The following is an 18,823-nucleotide window of genomic DNA, read 5'->3' as shown; positions in this document are numbered from 1 at the left end:
TTTTACTCTAGGACAATCCCAAAATATATGTAACAGAGTGCCCTCAGCGCCCTGACAGTGCCAGCACAAATTTGATACTTGTGGGTATATCCTATGCAATACTTCTGGGGTCCTGTACCATCTAGACATAATTTTATAGCCCCCCTTCTTGGTATCTGGTTGCTATTGATGCCTTATGCGTGAACATAAAAATCTTCTTTTTCTGTATGTCTGAGAAAGTGATTCCTAGGTCCCTTTCCCATGCTCGTAGGAAAGCCAAATCTTCTGAGGCTTCTTGTTCCATCCTCAACGCATACATAGATGAAGGGGAGTGTTTCAGTGGTTTACCTTTTAAGCATATCTGTTCAAACCCAGATGGTGTTCTAATCACCGGTATTCGCTGCCTACTTAATCGGAGAAAAGCATTTAGCTGTATTCGCCTGAATGGGTCCAGGTCCTCCGTAAATTCTTGTTCGATCTCTTATACATTACATGATTATCAATTGAGTAATGTATAATCCTACTGATTCCCTTTCGTCTTGGGTCCCTAAAACCCTGATCTGTCAGGCCTGGCTGAAAACTCGGGATGCCCAAGATTGGTATCATAGGGCTTGGATGTTCTGATATCTTAGTTTTCTTGAATAACTTTTGAACTGTCTGTAGTGTGGCACCCATCGTAGGGTGTTTACGTACCTCCTGTGGAATTTCTACATCTGAGAGCCACACTATTCCTTCCAAGGGTATTGGAATTATTGCTTGTTCCATATGTATGCATGGTTTTTCTTTTTGGAGTCTACACCAATCTACTACCCGTGCTAGATGTGATGCCTCATAATAGCCCACCGGGTCCGGGAATCCCACCCCTCTCTCCTTTTGCAGTATCAAAATATCTCTGCGTTTTCTCTACCTGCTCATATAAATTTCGTAAATCTTGATCTCAAATCTCTCAAAAATCTTACAGGCAGCTTTATGGGTAAGGTCTGAAACGGGTAAAGCAGCCTCTGCATTACGTTCATTTTAATATTCTCCCAAACCATGTAAAAACCATTTTATCCCATCGTTGAAAATCTAACTTGATCTGTCCTATTAGTGGGATCAAATTCAATTCAAACAATCTGTTCAACTTATTTGATATAGCATATGTGGGAATCCGTCCATCTAAACGCAAAATGCGCCACTAGCTGGGATTTCATTACATTTTTCATTTCTACCCCCATCGCTTCCGCTTTATTGTAATTTACTTTAAAATTAGATATCTCTCCATATGTGCACAGCTCTAATAGAAGGTAAGGAAATCCCTAGGGAGGTTATGAAAAATAGCAGATCATCCACATATGCAGCCAATTTATGTTAATTTTTTTTTTTTTTATTGGAATGCCCTGGATATCAGGATTAGCCCGAATTGTTCTTAAAAAGGGTTCTAATGTAAAAATGAATATGATAGGGGAGAGTGGACATCCCTGGCACATTCCATTCCTTATACAGAATGGTTCAGACATTATATCATTTATCTTTACCCTAGCTTTTGGGCAAGAATAGAAACTATTAATCCAATTCTGCATCCCATTTTTTAGTCCTATATACTGTAACGTAGCTCTCAGGAATGTCCAGTCAACCCTATAGAATGCTTTCTCTGCATCCTCTGATGTAAACATTAGCAGTTTTTGATAGTATTGTGCTATATATAGAGCATTTATAACTCTCTGCGCATTTTCTCTTCCCTCCCTGCCAGGGTTAAATCCCACTTGATCTGGGTGTATTAAAGCTGGAATAAATGGCAGTAGTCTATTCGCAAGTATTTTTGTTAAAATCTTGAGATCTACATTTAGTAAAGAAATTGGGCGGTAGCTGGCACATTGAGTTGGATCTTTTCCCTCTTTTGGGATCACGGTTATATGAGCCATTAGCGTTTCAGGTAGCATCCTTTGCCCATCCCGTATAGAGTTAAATGCCTCTGTAAATTTTGGTTCCAGTTTTTCAAAAAAGGTGTTATACTAAAGTAATGTATACCCATCCGGGCCTGGGGCCTTTCCTGGTTTCATTTCTTTAAGGGCTTCTGAAAGTTCCTCTATTGTAATTGGCCCATCTATATTTTCTGCTTCTTCAAGAATCGTAGGCATTCCCGATTCCGTTATGTATTCTTTTACCCTTTCCACCTCTGGAAGGTGTCCCCAACATGGGCCGTCGATCCTCAATCTGATAGAGTAGTATAGTAATCCCTAAATGCTTTCGCAATAGCTTGTGATGAGTTAACGAACACATCTCCTTGGGTTTTAATTCTCTCAATATAGTTTCGCGGTCTCGTTTCTCTGAGCGCATTTGCCAGCACTCGGTTTGTTTCCGTATTCATAGTATACTTGTCTACACCGAGTTAATTTTGCTTTCGCTTTATCCTTCAATAACAAATTCAATTCTTCCCGTAACCCCATAAATTTTTCTTCAGTCTGTTGCACCTGCGATTTCTTATGTGCCAATTCAAGTGTCCGGCTCTCTTCCAGCATAGTGTCTAGTTTAGCGCTCAGAGCCCATTTCCTTTGCGCTCCCAGAGAAATGAGAATTCCCCTAATATAGCATTTATGTGCTTCCCATCTACATAGTGGGGTTACATCTTCTGATTAGAGGTCGACCGATATGGGTTTTTCTCTGGCCGATGCCGATATTTAGAAATCATGGCGGCCGATATATGAAGCCAATTTTTTGGGGTCGATATGTTAGGCCGATTTTATTTTATTTTTTTCCTTTTTTTTTTTAATTTTTTTTAATCCCCCTTGATCTAACACACCTTTCCCACTGGGGCGTTTTTCAGGCGCTTTTGGGCTAAAAATAGCGCCTGTAAAGTGCCTGCAAAATGGCTCCCCTGCAGTCTGTGTGAAAGACAGAGTGCTTTCACACTGAGGCGATGAGCTGGCAGGATCTTAAAAAAAAAAGTCCTGCAAGCAGCACGTTTGGAGTGGTGTATATACCGCTCCTCCACCACTCCTGCCCATTGATATGAATGGGCACCACTGCCGAAGCGCATGCAATGCGATTTGGCAGCAGTGCTTCATGGGCGCATTTAACCTCTTCCTTGGCTGCTAGCTGGGTTATATGTGCCCCACTAGCAGCCAAATAGCACCGCTAAAACGATGGTAAAGAGCCGCTAAAACTTGCGTTTTACCATCAACGCCTGCCTGTTCCAGTGTGAAAGCAGTCTTCTTAAGTGATACAGAAAATTTCTTACATTTAAACATTTATTAAACAAAACAAACCTCCAATCAGTTTACTTGTATGTACGATTTGGATAAAAAAAAAAAAACTATATATTAAATAAAAACAGGTAGTCAAAACTTTTGGACGAAAAAAAAAAATGGGCTAACTTTACTGTTTTTTATTTTATTTTTATTTTTTAAAGTGTATTTTTTTCCCCAAAAAAATGCATTTGAAAGACCTCTGTGCAAATGCCGTGTGACATAAAATATTGCAACAACCGCTATTTTATTCCCTAGAATCTCTGCTAAAACAATATATATAATTTTTGGGGGGGTCTAAGTGATTCTGACAAGTGTCAGAAAAGATTTAGTCTTTAAATGGTTAAACTGAGAACTCTACACACTGAGATGACTTCATTCATTCAAGTGTAAACATTGTATCTTTCTGTTCTTTTCTTGGCAGCCTGCCCAGAGAGAAGGAAAGACGTTTCTATGATGACTCAGGCAACTTACACTGACTTCTATTACAGAAGTCATTTCAAAGTCCCGCTGTAGTTCTAAATCGGCTTTTTATCAGCACAATCGGCCGATGCCGATTATTTAAAAAACGGCAAATATCGGCCGATATATCGGCCGGCCGATATATCAGTCGACCTCTACTTCTGATTCATTTCCAAAAAAAAAAACTAATTCCTGGGCTATCTGATTCACGTACTCTGGTTCTCTCAGGAGTGTCTCATTCATCTTCCAGTTCCATTCTCGCAGACTTTTCTCTCCCCATTCTATAACGCTATTAGTTGGCGCGTGGTCCGACAACGTAAAAGATCCTATGGACGCCTCTTTTACGCAAGACAGTGCACTCTGGGATATGAAAATATAGTCTATTCTAATATATGGCTTATGTTTAGCTGAGAAGAAAGTATAGTCTCTGTTCTGTGCATGGAGAATTCTCCATATATCAGCTGAAAGCCCTGTAACATTTTCTTCGCTCTGCGCAGTTTTACTGCAGATGAGAAACTCCCTTTGAGACATCCAGAGCAGGATCTAATGCTATATTCAGATCCCCTCCCATCATCAGAATCCCTTCTTTATTTTGGTATATCAAATTCAAATATGTCTCGAGTTGCGACCTGGCCCTCATTCGGTAAATACAAATTAACTGTTACTTTTTTGTTCTTGTAAAATGCCTTTTACAATAAGAAGTCGTCCTGCCTCATCAGTAATTATCTTACATTCTTTCCATAGTATTTGATTCGAAATCATAATTGATACTCCGTTTGCCTTTGTAGTCTGAGAAGCACTATGATATACTGTGGTAAATCTCAGATTTCCTAATTTTGGGATTTTATCCTTTCTAAAATGTCTCTTGTAGAAAAATAATTTGGGTCTTCAATCTCCCTAGTTCCGTTAACAATCTAGTCCGTTTCTCTGGGCTATTTAACCCCTTTACATTATAGGAAGTCAATTTTATCCTAGTCATCTTTTATCACTTGGCTACAACCAAATCCCTACGCCGAAAATCTAAATAGCAGAGGGGAGGGGGAGAGCAAGAGAGCAGAAAAAAAAACAGATGTATCCCATGGCCAGACTAGAGGCCCTGGGTAATATAGAATCTAAGCGTTAGCAGGCCCTATACAACTATAAATCTGCCTGCCGATCGCCTAGTAGAGAAAATTTGAAATTTAAGAAGCCTCCAGCTTTCCTCCCCTAGGAGGAGAGGCGTCTAACTTAGGGAAAGTAAATAAGCAAGACAGCGATCTGAGCTCTGTTAGCAAACCGTATGCACCCTTTACCCTGAGTTTCCCCATATATTTAACATATAGCACATATCAACCCTTTTCTAATATATAATTCTTAGCTATTGTATCTTTTCATCTTAGTAACCCCTTTACATCCATATCTATCCCCAACCTATCCCCCCTTTTTCTCTTTTTGGGGTGGAAAATTGGCAGGCGGACTATCTGAGTCAACAGATGCTGGACCCAGGAGAATGGGCATTTCATCCAGAGATATTCAGGCTGCTGTGCCTGAAATGGGGCACACCAGATGTGGATCAGTTGGCCTCCTGGCTCATTTGGAAGGCGCCAAGATTTGTGTCCAGGACAAGAGATCCGTGGGCAGACGGTGGCTCCGTGGGATCAGTACTAGCTGATCTACGCCTTTCCTCCGCTGAAACTGTTGCCACATCTGCTTCGCATAGTGGAAGCCGAGGGGATTCCGGTAATCCTGATTGCCCCAGATTGGCCTCAGCAGGCCTGGTACGCAGACCTCGTGCGCCTGGTGGCAGACGCTCCCTGGCGACTGCCGTTGAGAGAGGACCTCCTATCTCAAGGTCCAATCCTTCACCCTGCTTTACCACCCTGCTTTAATGGAAATCTTCCAGGAAGATATACCATCGTACTTGGAAGGCCTATATCTCCATGTGTGAGGAGAAAGGGTGGCATGTGCGCTCCTTCTCTATATCCAGGATCCTGCTTTTTCTTCAGCCAGGTGTAGAGCAGAGGTTGGCGTTGAGCACCATCAAGGGGCAGATTTCAGCTCTGGCTGTCTTTTTTTTTTTTTTTTTTCGAAGACCCCTGGCGTCTCACTCATTAGTGAGTACCTTTGTGCAGGGGGTGAGACATGTAGTCCCTCCGGTGCATCCTCTGTTACCTCCGTGGGATTTGAACCTGGTGTTGGTGTTTCAGAAGCCGCCGTTTGCGAATATCAGGGAGATTCCTTCTGCTGACCCTTTCACAGATGGTGGTTTTTCTAGTGGCCATCCCATCGGCCAGGAGGGTTTCGGAACTTGCGGCCTTGTCCTGCAAGTTGCCTTATCTGTTCATCCACAGGGATAAGGTGGCGTTGCGTCCGCAACTGTCCTTTCTACCAAAGGTGGTTTCAGACTTTCATATCAATGAGGACATTGTATTGCCATCTTTGTGTCCTAAGCCGATGCACCCCAAAGAGGTGACCCTTCACGCTCTATATGTGGTTAGAGCTCCGAAGGTGTATTTGTCTGCCACAGCTTCCTTTCGGAAGTCAGACTCACTGTTTTGGTGGCTGGTCCTAAGAAGGGCATGGCGGTCTCGTCGGCCACAATTTCCAGGTGGATCAGACAGATTGTAGTCCAAGCCTATGCCTTGAAGGGGCAGGTGCCCCTCTTTCAGGTCACGGCCCACTCTACAAGAGCAATCAGAACGTCTTGGGCCTTTCCGACACCAAGCATCTGTCGCTCAGGTGTGTAAGGCGGCGACCTGGTCGTCTGTCCATACGTTTACCAAGTTCTACAAGGTAGACGTCAGTGCATCGGCTGATGCTTGTTTTGGCCGCAAAGTTTTGCAGGCGGCCGTGTAGTTGCAATTGAATTTGTTACTGGTTTTTCAATAAAAACGCAGTACTGTTTTAGTTAATGCACTGTTGCATTACTTCTGCAATGTTGCGGTCTTGGGGATCACTCCTGTTGAGGATACCCTATTATATTGTGGTGTTTTTCCACACACTGCTGTTTTTTTGTGGGTTTAGTTTCACTAGTTCCCACTTGCCATGGTGGATGATGTTTTTATGCTGTTTTTCCCACCCCTCGTTTGGCACTGCTTGGGGACGCCCTATTTAGTTAGAGGGGAGCTGTGTCGGTCAGTGAATATAAGAGAAAATAGGATTTTTTGTACTCACCGTAAAATCCTTTTCTCTGTAATTCACTGACCGACACAGCACCCACCCCTCCTTTTTTTTTTTCTACGTTATACTGCTTGCTGACGTTCTGAAGCTGCTATAAGTGGGAAAGGTTAATGGCACGGATCCCCCCCACCCCCCGGGTGGGTTTAAAGTTTTGTGTAACAATTTTGCCTAGTTTCTCCTAATGGCAGGCTATACAACCCATTTAGTTACAGAGAGGAGCTGTGTCGGTCGGTGAATTACAGAGAAAAGGATTTTACGGTGAGTACAATTTTTTTTTTTCTTTTCCATTATAAAGGTAAGAGGACAACATAAAACTAGTGCAATATGTGACACTGTTTTTGATCAACTATACGCATCAATATCTGGTTCGATGGATGTAGTAATTCTCAATCTTTGTATTCAAGCACATTGTAGATTGCAGCTTTCTCATTTATTTTATTCCATTTATTCTCCTCACTCTATTTTAAATGTATTTAAGCACATTTTTACTAGGTGCAGGGGTTCATGCATAACAATATTGCAAACATCACCATTTATGCGTTCGTAAGTGCCAATACACTGTTACTGGATAAATAAATGAATAAAAAAAAAAACTTTCTAGTATATACTAGAACATCACTTGAAAAATGCAGGATTAAACATGAACTTTTGGTGACCAGTAAAAAGTTAACAGTAGTGTCCCATTTTAAACGTTCTCCCAAGTGTGTGCTTGTGCCAATAAATCCTCATGTATCCATCGTGTACATAGAAAAAAAGAGGGTCCCATCGCCATTCACTTCTTCTCTCTCACTTTAATGAATGAATCGTTTTAGCTCAAAATGGGTCAGATGCACGTTCCCCTTTAAGGGGTGCACTCCTGGGCACTGTTCATCTTACCTCCATAAACTTTGTCCTTTATCTTTAGATGTTATCCCTCCTGTTCCAGACACCGCCAGGGCTCCTCGACTCAAACAATAGAAATGCACCGATGGTGCAATACTGTAAAAGAATGAATGATCTTTATTAAAAGCAAAAAAAGTCTCACACGTATAGTGTACTAAAGGGATAGTGCACCGCATTAACCACTTCCCATCCAGGGTACGTTTACAAATGTCCTCAGACGGGAAGGGTGATATCTCGGTCATTGCCGCAAGTTATCGGAGTGGCTGAAAAGCCCCTGGATTACAGACGAGGGGAGGAGAGAGTGGATGCCCCACTCCCGCTGCTGCCTTAACCAGGCCCTCCTGTGCGAGCAGAGAGCCCGGCGGCATCCATCTCTAGGCACACATGTAGAGCAACAGATATTCCTCCCACTGTGTGACCTCAAACAGAAAGCAGCAAGGCTTTTGTCACTTTATTTTGGGTCTTTTTTCACCTGGCAGTCACCAGCCAGGGAAGCAGATGATCAATTTGTGTCTGGTTGCATTGGAAGCTGGAAGAGAGTTTTGGGGTTTAATAGACCCCAGATCTCTCCATAAAGAGGACCTGTCTTGACCCATACTATTACAAGAGATGTTGATAAAGTTAATTAAAAAAAAGCTCACGCGCAAATGTGAGTGTGCACGTAGGTCGCATATGTAAACAGTGATCCCAACACGCATGGTATCGCCGTGAACATCGGAGCAAGCCCTATTTTAGTGCCAGACCTTTTCCGTAGCTCTAAACTATTAATATGTAAAGGCTTTTAAAGCCTTGCCTATGTAGATTTTTAGGTGCTCTAGCACCATTCCAAGGGTGGATGCAATTTTAAAGCATGAAGTGTTTGGCATCTATTTACGTGGCATAACATCTTTATATTCTAACAAACAATTGGATATTGTGTTTTTGTGCATTAAAATACATTAGTCTATTTTATTTTTATTTTTATTGCGTTTGCAAAACTGCTGCGGCAATATCATCTGACATAAAAATATGCAATGCCCAACATTTTATTCTCTAGGGCCTCTGGTAAAAAAAAAGTTTGGGGATTCTAAGTTTTCTAGCAAAAATTTTTTTTTTACATTTAGGAGAGGAAGGCCAGAATTGGCCCAGAATTGAAGTGGTTAAAAAAAGGTTAGAATAGAGAGGTCCAATGTCCCCTTAAGACTCGGACTCCCACATTATGTTTACCAGCATATTCAGCCACACTTCCTGGTAAGTGTGATGACATCACTAGGCCCTTGTCCAGGACAGACGCAATATAGTGCCAATCAACAGAATCAAAAGCTTTTTTCAATGTCTAGAGCCACCAATACCCTTCACCCCCTAAAGGATGATGAGGAAACTGACCTCAGTAAGGATGGCGCTGGATCTTTGGACAGGTGAGTGTCTGTTAAATCGGCAGCTACAGTTTTCTTTTAGCTGCTGACTTAATGTTTAAAGCAATAACTGAACAACCGCTTTAAGCTATAAATGCAGAGGTGTAGCTGCTAAATGGGGCGATACACTTTGCTATGCCTTGTCTTGTTTCCAACCTTCTATATGTGCCAGTTAACCACTTCAGCCCCGGACCAATTGTCAGCCTAAGGACCAGAGGTCTTTTTACAATTTCGCACTGCACTGCTTTAACTGTTAATTGCACGGTCATGCAATGTTGTACCCAAATTTGCGTCCTTTTCTTCCCACAAATAGAGCTTTCTTTTGATGGTATTTGATTGCCTCTGCGATTTTTATTTTTTGTGATATAAATGGAAAAAGACCGAAAATTTCGAGATAAAGATATTTTCTACTTTTTCTTATAAGAAAAATTGAATAAACTCAATTTTAGTCATGCATTTAGGGCAACATTTATTCAGCCACATGTCTTTAGTAAAAAAAAATGCCAAGCGTATATTTATTGGTTTGCGCAAAAGGTATAGCGTCTACAAACTAGAGTACATTTTCTGGCATTTACACAGCTTTTAATTTGACTGCCTATCTCATTTCTTGAGGTGCTAAAATGGCAGGGCAGTACAAACCCTCCCAAATGACCCCATTTTGGAAAGTAGACACCCCAAGGAAATTGAGGGGCATGTTATTATTATTATTCAGGATTTATATAGCGACAACAGTTTGCGCAGTGCTTTTTGTTGAGCCCATTGAATATTTTTTTTTTGTCCCAAGTGATTTAATAATGACACAAAAAAAAGTTTACAAAAAGTTGTCACTAAATGATATATTGCTCACACATGCCATAGTTATATGTGGAATTGCACCCCAAAATATTCTGCTGCTTCTCCGGAGTACGGGGATACCACATGTGGGACTTTTCGGGAGTCTAGCCGTGTACGGCACCCCGAAAAGCAATCACTGCCTTCAGGATTTCTAAGGGTGCAAATTTTTGATTTCACTCCTCACTACCCATCACCGTTTCGAAGGCCATAAAATGCCAAAATAACACAAACCCCCCCCCCCCTAATGACCCCATTTTGGAAAGTAGACACCCCAAGGAAATTGCTGAGGGGCATGTTGCGTCCATGTAATATTTTATATTTTGCCACAAGTTGCAGGAATATTATATTTTTTTTGCACAAAGTTGTCACTAAATGATATATTGCTCACACATGCTATGGGCATAAGTGAAATTACACCCCAAAATAAATTCTGCTTCTCCCGAGTACGGGGATACCACATGTGGGGGACTTTTTGGGAGCCTAGCCACGTACGGGACCCCGAAATCCAAGTACTGCTTCCGAATTTAAATATAAAACGCTACCATAAAAAACTGTTAGCGATCGCAGGGATCAGGCCTGACTCTGCGAATGCTGCAGTTATGTGTTTAGTGTTTTGTAAGTGACAGTGATCGATCGATACTGCACTTGGGTGGGCTGGGCGGAGGGGCAAAACGCAGGTGCCAGCAGGTATCTGGGCTGATTCCGCTAACGACGCGTTTTTTTTGGAACCCTAAACTGCTGGGGACGCTAGTATAGATCTGATCAGATATTGATCTGTTCAGATTCTATACCACTACGGGAGGTTTATGCTTTGCGCGTGGGTGTTGGCGGTACTGGCACTAACATAGCACTGCCTGGGGTGACGCAGACCCTGACCCTAAAACCTAATTGATATCACCCGCCGGGTGATCAGGGAGTTAAACCTTTATTGGCTAATAAATGGTGGGTGCCCTGATACTATAAAAAGCAAACTAACTAACCAGAGTCACTCGTAACACTTATACAGTGATCACTGGTGAAAGGGTTAACTAGGGGCAATCGGGGGGTTAAAATCTTTTAGGTAGTATATGGGGGTCCCTGGCGCTATATAAAAACCTGATGGGGAACCTAAATAACTGGCTAACCAGCGTCACCAGTGGCACTTATACGGTGATGGCTGGTGAAAGGGTTAACTAGGGGCAATCGGGGTTAAAACCATTATTGGGTAGTATATGGGGGTACCTAGCGCTATAAAAACCTGGCGGTGAACCTAAAAAAATAAGCTACCTAGCGGCACCAGTGACACTAATGCAGCGATCAAAAAAGCGATTGCTTAGTGACACTGGCAAAAGGGGTCAAAGGGTTAACTAGGGGCAATCAGGGGGTTAAACCTTTATTGGGGGGGGGGGGGGGTAAGGGCTACCCTGGACCTAACACTAACTGCCCTGACAGTTTTTACTGTCACAACTGACACTAAATGCAGTGATCAGTAAATAAATGATCACTGCAATCAGTGACACTGTGACTGGGAGGGGGGGGAGGGGGTTTGTGTGCTTATGTGTACCTACATGTAAGTGTAGTGTTGCATACTTACTTTCTCTGTTCTCCTTGCAGTCAGGTCAAAAGACCGCCCCGAGGAGAATGACATCACTTCCTCCCTGCCTGTGTTTACTATACACAGCGGGGGAAGCTTCTCATTCGCCATCCCCTCATCCCAGATCGCTCCTGCAGCGAAACGGACCGTCACATCCAGCGGGAAGGGGTCCGATCGGACCCCCCATCCGCTGGAAGACAAGCACGTACATGTACGCGCTTGTGCCTGTCGGTGCCATTGCGCCGACGTACATTGCCATGTGGCGGTCCTTAAGTGGTTAAACCAATCAGGCTTAGAAAAAAGTCCTATTTGTTCAATGTACTACTGGAGAAAATTATCTTTTTGTAAGCAATCAAGGGTCATTTCTTTATTGTACATTATAGGACACAGCGCCTCAAGTATTTACTTAGTGGGTTATGGGCCTACCTTCAGGTGTTGACACTGGTATAACCAATACAGGAAGTTGACTCACATATATAACCCCTCCTCCTTCCAGGAGCTCTCCGTTTTTTTTTCACCAGTGTCTAAGGTGTTGGTCATGAGTGAAGATGTGCTCTGCAGAGCTCCAGAGAGGGATCCAGTCTGGATTTAAAAATTCTCCACAACCGAATCCATCCTCGGCACTGAGGCCATAGGATGGTACCTGGACCTCAATTCAAGAAAAAGGTTTTACCTGTAAGCTTCTCTGAGAGCTGGATCCTAGGAACCAGGACTCTTTTTGGTCTTGCTACATTACCTAAAGTTGTCCTGAGGGGTGCTATACAAGGCCCAAAGAAGCGGAACCCCTATTAAAAGGGCCCCAGCCTTTGAAGGTTTAAACTACGCTGCCCGCCGTGATGGGTGAAATTTGGATCTGTTTGTTAAATCAGCAGTATCCTGCAGCGAGGGCAAGTTAAGGGAAGAAGCTATGCTTTCTCCTTCAATATACCTTATATACCTTATATGCCTTAAAAATGTCTCCTCTATAGGGAGTAACTTACACTACCTATGTACGATGTCTTAGTGCAGCTGTCTCGGAACATATGTTGTCCCAGCAGCATAGGGGGTTCTTACTTAAAGAAATCTTGTGGGATTTGGTAAAAATACAGCAGTTACTAATACAGAGATGTGTATAAACTTCTATATAGGCGGCAGCTGAATGGTTGATGCAGTTGCTTTAGCGGCATGGTTTAATTACAACCCAGCATTCCGCCTAGTAACGTTTTGAAACTCCCTGTGCCTCTGTGGTTTTAAAGACTATAAATCTGCTGACAGAACCCCTGCGCGCCCCCCTCCCCCTTGTAGAGGTGTATAGTATGTCCACAAGTTACAGATACTTGTCTTACTTTGTGTTGGCCATACGGGTCCCTAACAGGGCAGTATAAATGTCGATCCCTGTTTCAGGCTAAATGTTCAGCTTCCGAAAGGAACAGCCAGCGTCACCTTTTCCCTTCAGGTCTGCAATAGCCGACCCGAATGCCGTTCGTGTGCACGAACCAGGCATATTCAAAGAGAAGGGCGGGTATGCCTGACGACGCAGAAGGGCGTGTCCGCAAGGTCACGTGGCGCTGTGTATGGATGTACGTCCACACACACACACAGCACTCGCCGCATAGCTGAGGGGGAAGCGCTGAGGATGCCAATCAGGTTCCACCTGAGGCTTTATATCAAGGAGACTCATTTTCAGAAAGACTTTTCAACTGAAGAGAGGCAGTCTGTCACACGAAGTGACACCAGAGCGCTGTGCATGTAAGGGTGTAAACAGGCATTTCCAGATAGGAAACAACTATTGTTACTTAGCAGCAAAAGAGAACTGTTATTTTGGTGACATTGTCTTTGCTAGAACTGTTAAGCAAATATTTTGTGTGTACCTCTGCTTTGTGCTTGACACTATGTCTCCCAGTTATTCCTCCATACTGTCTTCCTCTTTGGAGAGATCAGACATGGCAAGCCAGGGTGAGTCATTGGAAACTAGCTGTGGTGCAACTGCTTCACACACACTTTAGTTCCTGTATATGTGACTGAAGATGCATTTTCCTCTGCCTTGCAAGGCTTAGAAGGAAGATTAGCGGCTTTAATCGCATCCTCCATCCAAGTGGATAGGAAGTGTCCTTGATCCCCCTCCCCCACCTTAGACTCTTTACAGACAGTGGAGGGCCCAACAGAATTATGGGGACAGGATGGGGTATTGCCCTCAGATGAACGGGAGGAAAGACAAAGCTGATTATTCCTCTGCGGAGGAAACAATACTTGAAGTTCCTACTTCACAATCTGAAGTACAGAGCCTTACAAAGATGGTTCGCTCTGCTTTCATGCTACCCCTAACAGAGTTAGCTGAAGGTCTGGTCTCTTTCTTGGGGTCCTTGAAGCCTTTACAGCCTTTGCATGCGCTGCCCGTCCAGGCATTACTAAAAAAAAGCTTGCTTATCTGGATGATCCCATTCGGTATAAAAGCAGTTGACGTTGCGATTTCCAATGTGGATAAAAATTTTACTTGCCCAGTGGACAATGCACTTATGCTTAAAGATCCAACAGATAAGAAGTTGGAAGGTCTGTTAAAATCCTCTTTTCCTTAGCAGGTACTGTTGCTCAGCCTGCAATTGCAGCTATAGGCATCTGTCAGTCCTTAAAGGACCAGTTCACAGATGCTGTCAAATGAGCTCCCTGCACAACGAGCACAGGAATTGGCCGAGCTATCTAAAGCATTATGCTTTGCTATAGATGCTATGAAGGATTCTATTCACCAGGCATCACGACTTGCGCTTGTACTTGTACATATGTGAAAGACCCTTTGGTTTAAAGGGTTGGTCAGCTGAAACGCCTTGTAAAAACATTCTAACTAGTTTCCCCTTTAAGGGAGAATGATTATTTGGCAATAGTTTGGATAAATACTTTCAGAGTACTCTTTTTGCCAGTCAAAAGAAAATATAAGCGTCCGTTTCCCCCCCCCCCCGCTGTGCCAGTCGCCAGGGGCTTCCACCTCTAGGCAGGGGCGACTGCCTCTGCCATCAGACCAGGCACAAAGGAAGACCTGGGGTCGCAAGTCTGCAAAGCACAATACCAAGACCTTGTTATGGAGAGGCATCTCCCCCTCACCAAGGTGGGGGGAAGACTTCTGATGTACTCATAAGTCTGGCAAAGGGAGATTCAGGACAAATGGACTCTCTCCACAGTGTTTCTAGGATACAAGCTAGAGCTTCGAGAGTTTCCACCGTCTCATTTTCTGAGATCAAACGTTCCTAAGGATCCAGGGAAAAGGCGATCCCTGTTGCAAGTATTAGACCAATTATTGGCTCAAGGGGTGTTCAGACAGATTCCAAAACTAGAGCAAAGTTTGGGGTTTTACTCAAACCTATTTACGGTGCCAAAACCAAATGGGGATATCGGACCAAGTCTAGATCTACGGAATCTAAATCAGTTCCTGAAGATCTGCTCCTTTTGCATGGAGTCAATCAAGTCAGTCGTTTCCATCCTGCAAGGAGGAGACCTTCTGGCATCCATTGACATCAGAGATGCATATCCACATGTCCCTTTATTTCCTCCTTACCAGAGGTTTCTGCGGTTCAAAGTAGAACAGAAGCATTTTCAGTTTGTAGCCTTGCCCTTCAGGCCTGCTACAGCACCTCCTTTATTAACAAAAGTACTAGCCACACCTTTAGCCAGGTTAAGGGCACAGGGCATAACTGTCTTGGCTTACGATCTATTGTTAATAGACCAGTCAGTGGCTCGCTTGAAGCAAGGTGTAGCCATTACAAGCAGGTTCCTGTAAGGTTTGGATTCTCAACCTAAAGAAATCCTCCTTAAAGCCACTAAGGAGGCTGGAGTATCTGGGCCTGATCATAGAGACAGCCTAGAAAAGGGTGTTCTTGCCTCCTGCAAGGATCAGCTCCATACAAGAGCTGGTGAGGATGATAGTCGAAGAGAAATCCTTCAATTCGCCTTTTGCATGAGGTTAGGGAAGATTGTAGCTTCATTCGAAGCTGTTACCTATGCCCAATTTCATTTGAGACTGTATCCTGTCTGCTTGGAACAAAACGATTCAAGCTTTGGACTTGCCAATATAGCTGTTCCCATGAGTATCCAAAAGCCTCAGTTGGTTACTATCTTGGAACCTGCTGAAGGGAGAGACCTTCAGACCAATTATCTAGTTGGTAGTAAACAGATGCCAGCCTTTCAGGCTTGGAAGCAGGAGCCTTGCCCATCAACATCCTAGAGATTTAGGCAGTGTATCTGGCTCTAAATACCTGGACCTCCAGGTTAAAGAATTGTCCTTTCAGGATCCAATCTGACAATGCCACGGCTGTGGCATATATCAATCACCAAGGGGGCACCAAAAGTCTCTCGGCTCAGAAAGAGTTAAACTAGATTCTAACTTGGGCAGAAGAGAATGTCCCATGCCTATCGGCAGTTTTCATTCCGGGGGTAGAGAATTGGCAGGCAGACTATCTTAAGTCACCAATATTTATTCCCGGGGTATGGTCTCTTCACCCCGAAGTGTTTCGGGCTGTTTGCCGAAGATGGGGGGACTCTGAACGTAGACCCTCTAGCGTCCAGATTCAACACGAAGCTAGTCAACTTTGTGTCCAGGACAAGGGACCCACTCTCATTCGAAACAGATACTTTGGTGACCTAGTAGGATCAGTTCTCACTGATCTATGCATTTCCCCCCCAATTCAGTTGCTACCTCGAGTTCTTTACAGGATCAAGCTGCAAAGAAAGTCGGTAATACTGGTAGCACCAGCATGGCCCAGATGGTCATGGTACGCAGACATTGTAAAGATGCCATTGGAGGGTCCGTGGCCCCTCCCACTAAGGTCAGACCTGCTAATTCAGGGGCCGATATTAGCTCCTACTTAATGCTAAATTTAACAGCTTGGCTATTGAGACCCACATTCTGAAGAAACGTGGGCTTTCCAGGTTAATTATCTCTACTTTGATTAATATTAGGAAGCCAGCTTCTAGAGCTATATATTAGAGTCTGGAAAGCTTATGTTTCCTGGTGTGAATCCAAGGGTTGGCACCCTCTGAGATATATCATAGGCAGAATTCTTGCCTTTCTACAATTGGGCGTAGAGATGAAGTTGGCCCTAAGTACTATTAAGGGCCAAGTCTCAGCCTTATCAGTTTTATTTCAAAGACCGCTTGCTACACATTCTTTAGTCCGGGGTTTTAATGCGAGGGGTAATGTGTATTAATTTGCCAGTTATATCACCTTTAACCCCTTGGGACTTGAATTTAGTTTTGTCAGTGTTACAAAAACCGCCATTTGAACCATTACAGCATGTCTCCTTAGTCCTTCTGACTAGGAAGCTGATATTTTTGTTTGCTATATCCTCAGCAAGGAGGGTTTCAGAATTGGCTGCTCTTTCTTGTAAAAATCCATATTTGATTATTCATGAGGACAGAGTGGTGCTACGCCCTCGTCCGGGCTTTTTGCCAAAAAGTGGTTTCAGGCTTTCATCTGAATGGGAAAAACCATAGCAGGACAATATCTTCAAATACATGTTCCAGGGAAGAAAAGTCTTGTCTTGATGTAGTGAGAGCAGTGAAAATCTATTTAAAGAAAACTGCTCAGATTCGTAAGACTGATGTCTTATTTCCTAAAAGAGGACAGGCAGCGTCAAAATACACGGTTGCTAAGTGGTTTTGGCAAGTTATAATTCAAATTTATGATTTAAAGGCAAAGATTCCCCCTTTTCAAGTTAAGGCGCAATCTTCCAGAGCACTTGGTGCTTCTTGGGAAGTGCGTCACCAGACCTCCATGTCTCAGATCTGCAAGGCCACGACTTGGTCTTCAGTACATACATTTGAAAAATTTTATCAAGTGAATGCAAGATGGAATGAGGATATCGCCTTTGGGCGCAATGTGTGCCAGGCAGCAGTATAAATTCTCAGGTCTGGGGGTTACCCTACGGTTTGTGTCTCCCTCCCCTCAAGTAGCATTGCTATGGGACATCCCACTAAGTAAATACTTGAGGTTCTGTTGCCTATGATGTATGCTAAAGAAAATAGGATTTTTAAAACGGCTTACCTGGTAAAATCCTTTTCTTGGAGTACATATTAGTACACATCTCCCGCCCCTCTGTTTTATGGGGTGAGAGTATATTACTTGGCTACAAAAACTGAGTGCTCCTGGGAGGAGGAGGGGTTGCATAAGGGAGTCAACTTCCTGTATTGGTTATACCAGTGTCAACACCTGAAGGTAGGCCCATAACCCACTAAGTAAATACTTGAGGCTCTGTGTCCTATGATGTACTCCAAGCAAAGGATTTTACAGGTAAGCTGTTTTAAAAATCCTATTTTTTTTTTTTTTTGATGTGCCTAGAATTCAGCTCTAACATTACTTTCTCCTTCCAGGTACCTTTCATGGGCTTTAGACACAAATCAGGAAGAACGAGACAAAGGTAAAACTGTAGAGGTTGGCCGTGCCTACTTTGAGACAGAGAAGAAGCACTTCACTATTCTTGATGCCCCTGGACATAAAAGTTTTGTTCCAAATATGATTGGGGGAGCCTCGCAGGCAGACTTGGCTGTTCTGGTAAGAGCTGCATCCTATTTGTCCTGTTCCTTAGAGCTAGGTTTCCATTCTACTATATATTGTGTGCACAACAACTATAATATACATTTTAAAGATTGGAATTGACCACATAGTTACAAAAACTGGTTGAAAAGACACGAGAGAGCGCACGCCAGCCCTAGTATATTATTGTTTATTAAAAAGTCAGATTGATTAAAAAGCTGTGATTGCACACACAGATTGCCGGTGTATACACAGCATCAATGTTTCCGCGGCAGCCTCCTCTCCTGGTCTGTATGCTCTTACAGAGACTTGTAGCGAGGTATAGTAAATGCTGCAGGCTTACACCACCTGCTATCCACTACCGCACACCGCCCACACATTTTCACCGACTAGCCGGATATGCATGACGTCACCCGCGGCCAGGGGAGGGAATACACTGCGAACGTTCTAACTTCTAAAAGGATGTAAACAACCGTTGGTAACGTTCGCAGTGTATTCTCTCCCCTGGCCGCGGGTGACATCACACATAGCCGACTGGCCTGTGTGAATGTGTGGGCGGTGTGCGGTAGTGGATAGCAGGCGGTGTAAGCCTGCAGCGTTTACTACACCTCGCTACAAGTCCCTGTAAGAGCATACAGACCAGGAGAGGAGACTGCTGTGGAAACATTGATGCTGTGTATACACCGGCAATCTGTGAGTGCAATCCCTGCTTTTTAATCAATCTGACTTTTTAATAAACGATAATATACTAGGTCTGGCGTGCACTCTCCCTCGTATTACACGTATTAGACATATGTCTGCCACCCAGTGGACT

General features: G+C 43.5%; 1 protein-coding gene across 2 annotated transcripts in view; it reads left to right on the top strand.

Annotated features, from left to right (window-relative positions):
* The window catches only part of GSPT1 (G1 to S phase transition 1), a 577,045-nt gene that overhangs the window by 275,915 nt on the left and 282,307 nt on the right, over positions 1-18,823 (top strand). For both annotated transcript variants that reach the window (XM_077448903.1, XM_077448901.1), the window contains one exon: positions 17,847-18,027. In XM_077448903.1, coding sequence (XP_077305029.1) covers positions 17,847-18,027 — 181 coding nt within the window. The remainder of the gene's footprint in view (positions 1-17,846; positions 18,028-18,823) is intronic.

Source organism: Lithobates pipiens, unplaced genomic scaffold (genome assembly GCF_037356315.1).
Source record: "Lithobates pipiens isolate NorthernLeopardFrog02 unplaced genomic scaffold, aLitPip1_a1.2 Scaffold_22, whole genome shotgun sequence".
Taxonomy (NCBI): domain Eukaryota; kingdom Metazoa; phylum Chordata; class Amphibia; order Anura; family Ranidae; genus Lithobates; species Lithobates pipiens.
This window is presented reverse-complemented; position numbering and strand designations above follow the sequence as displayed.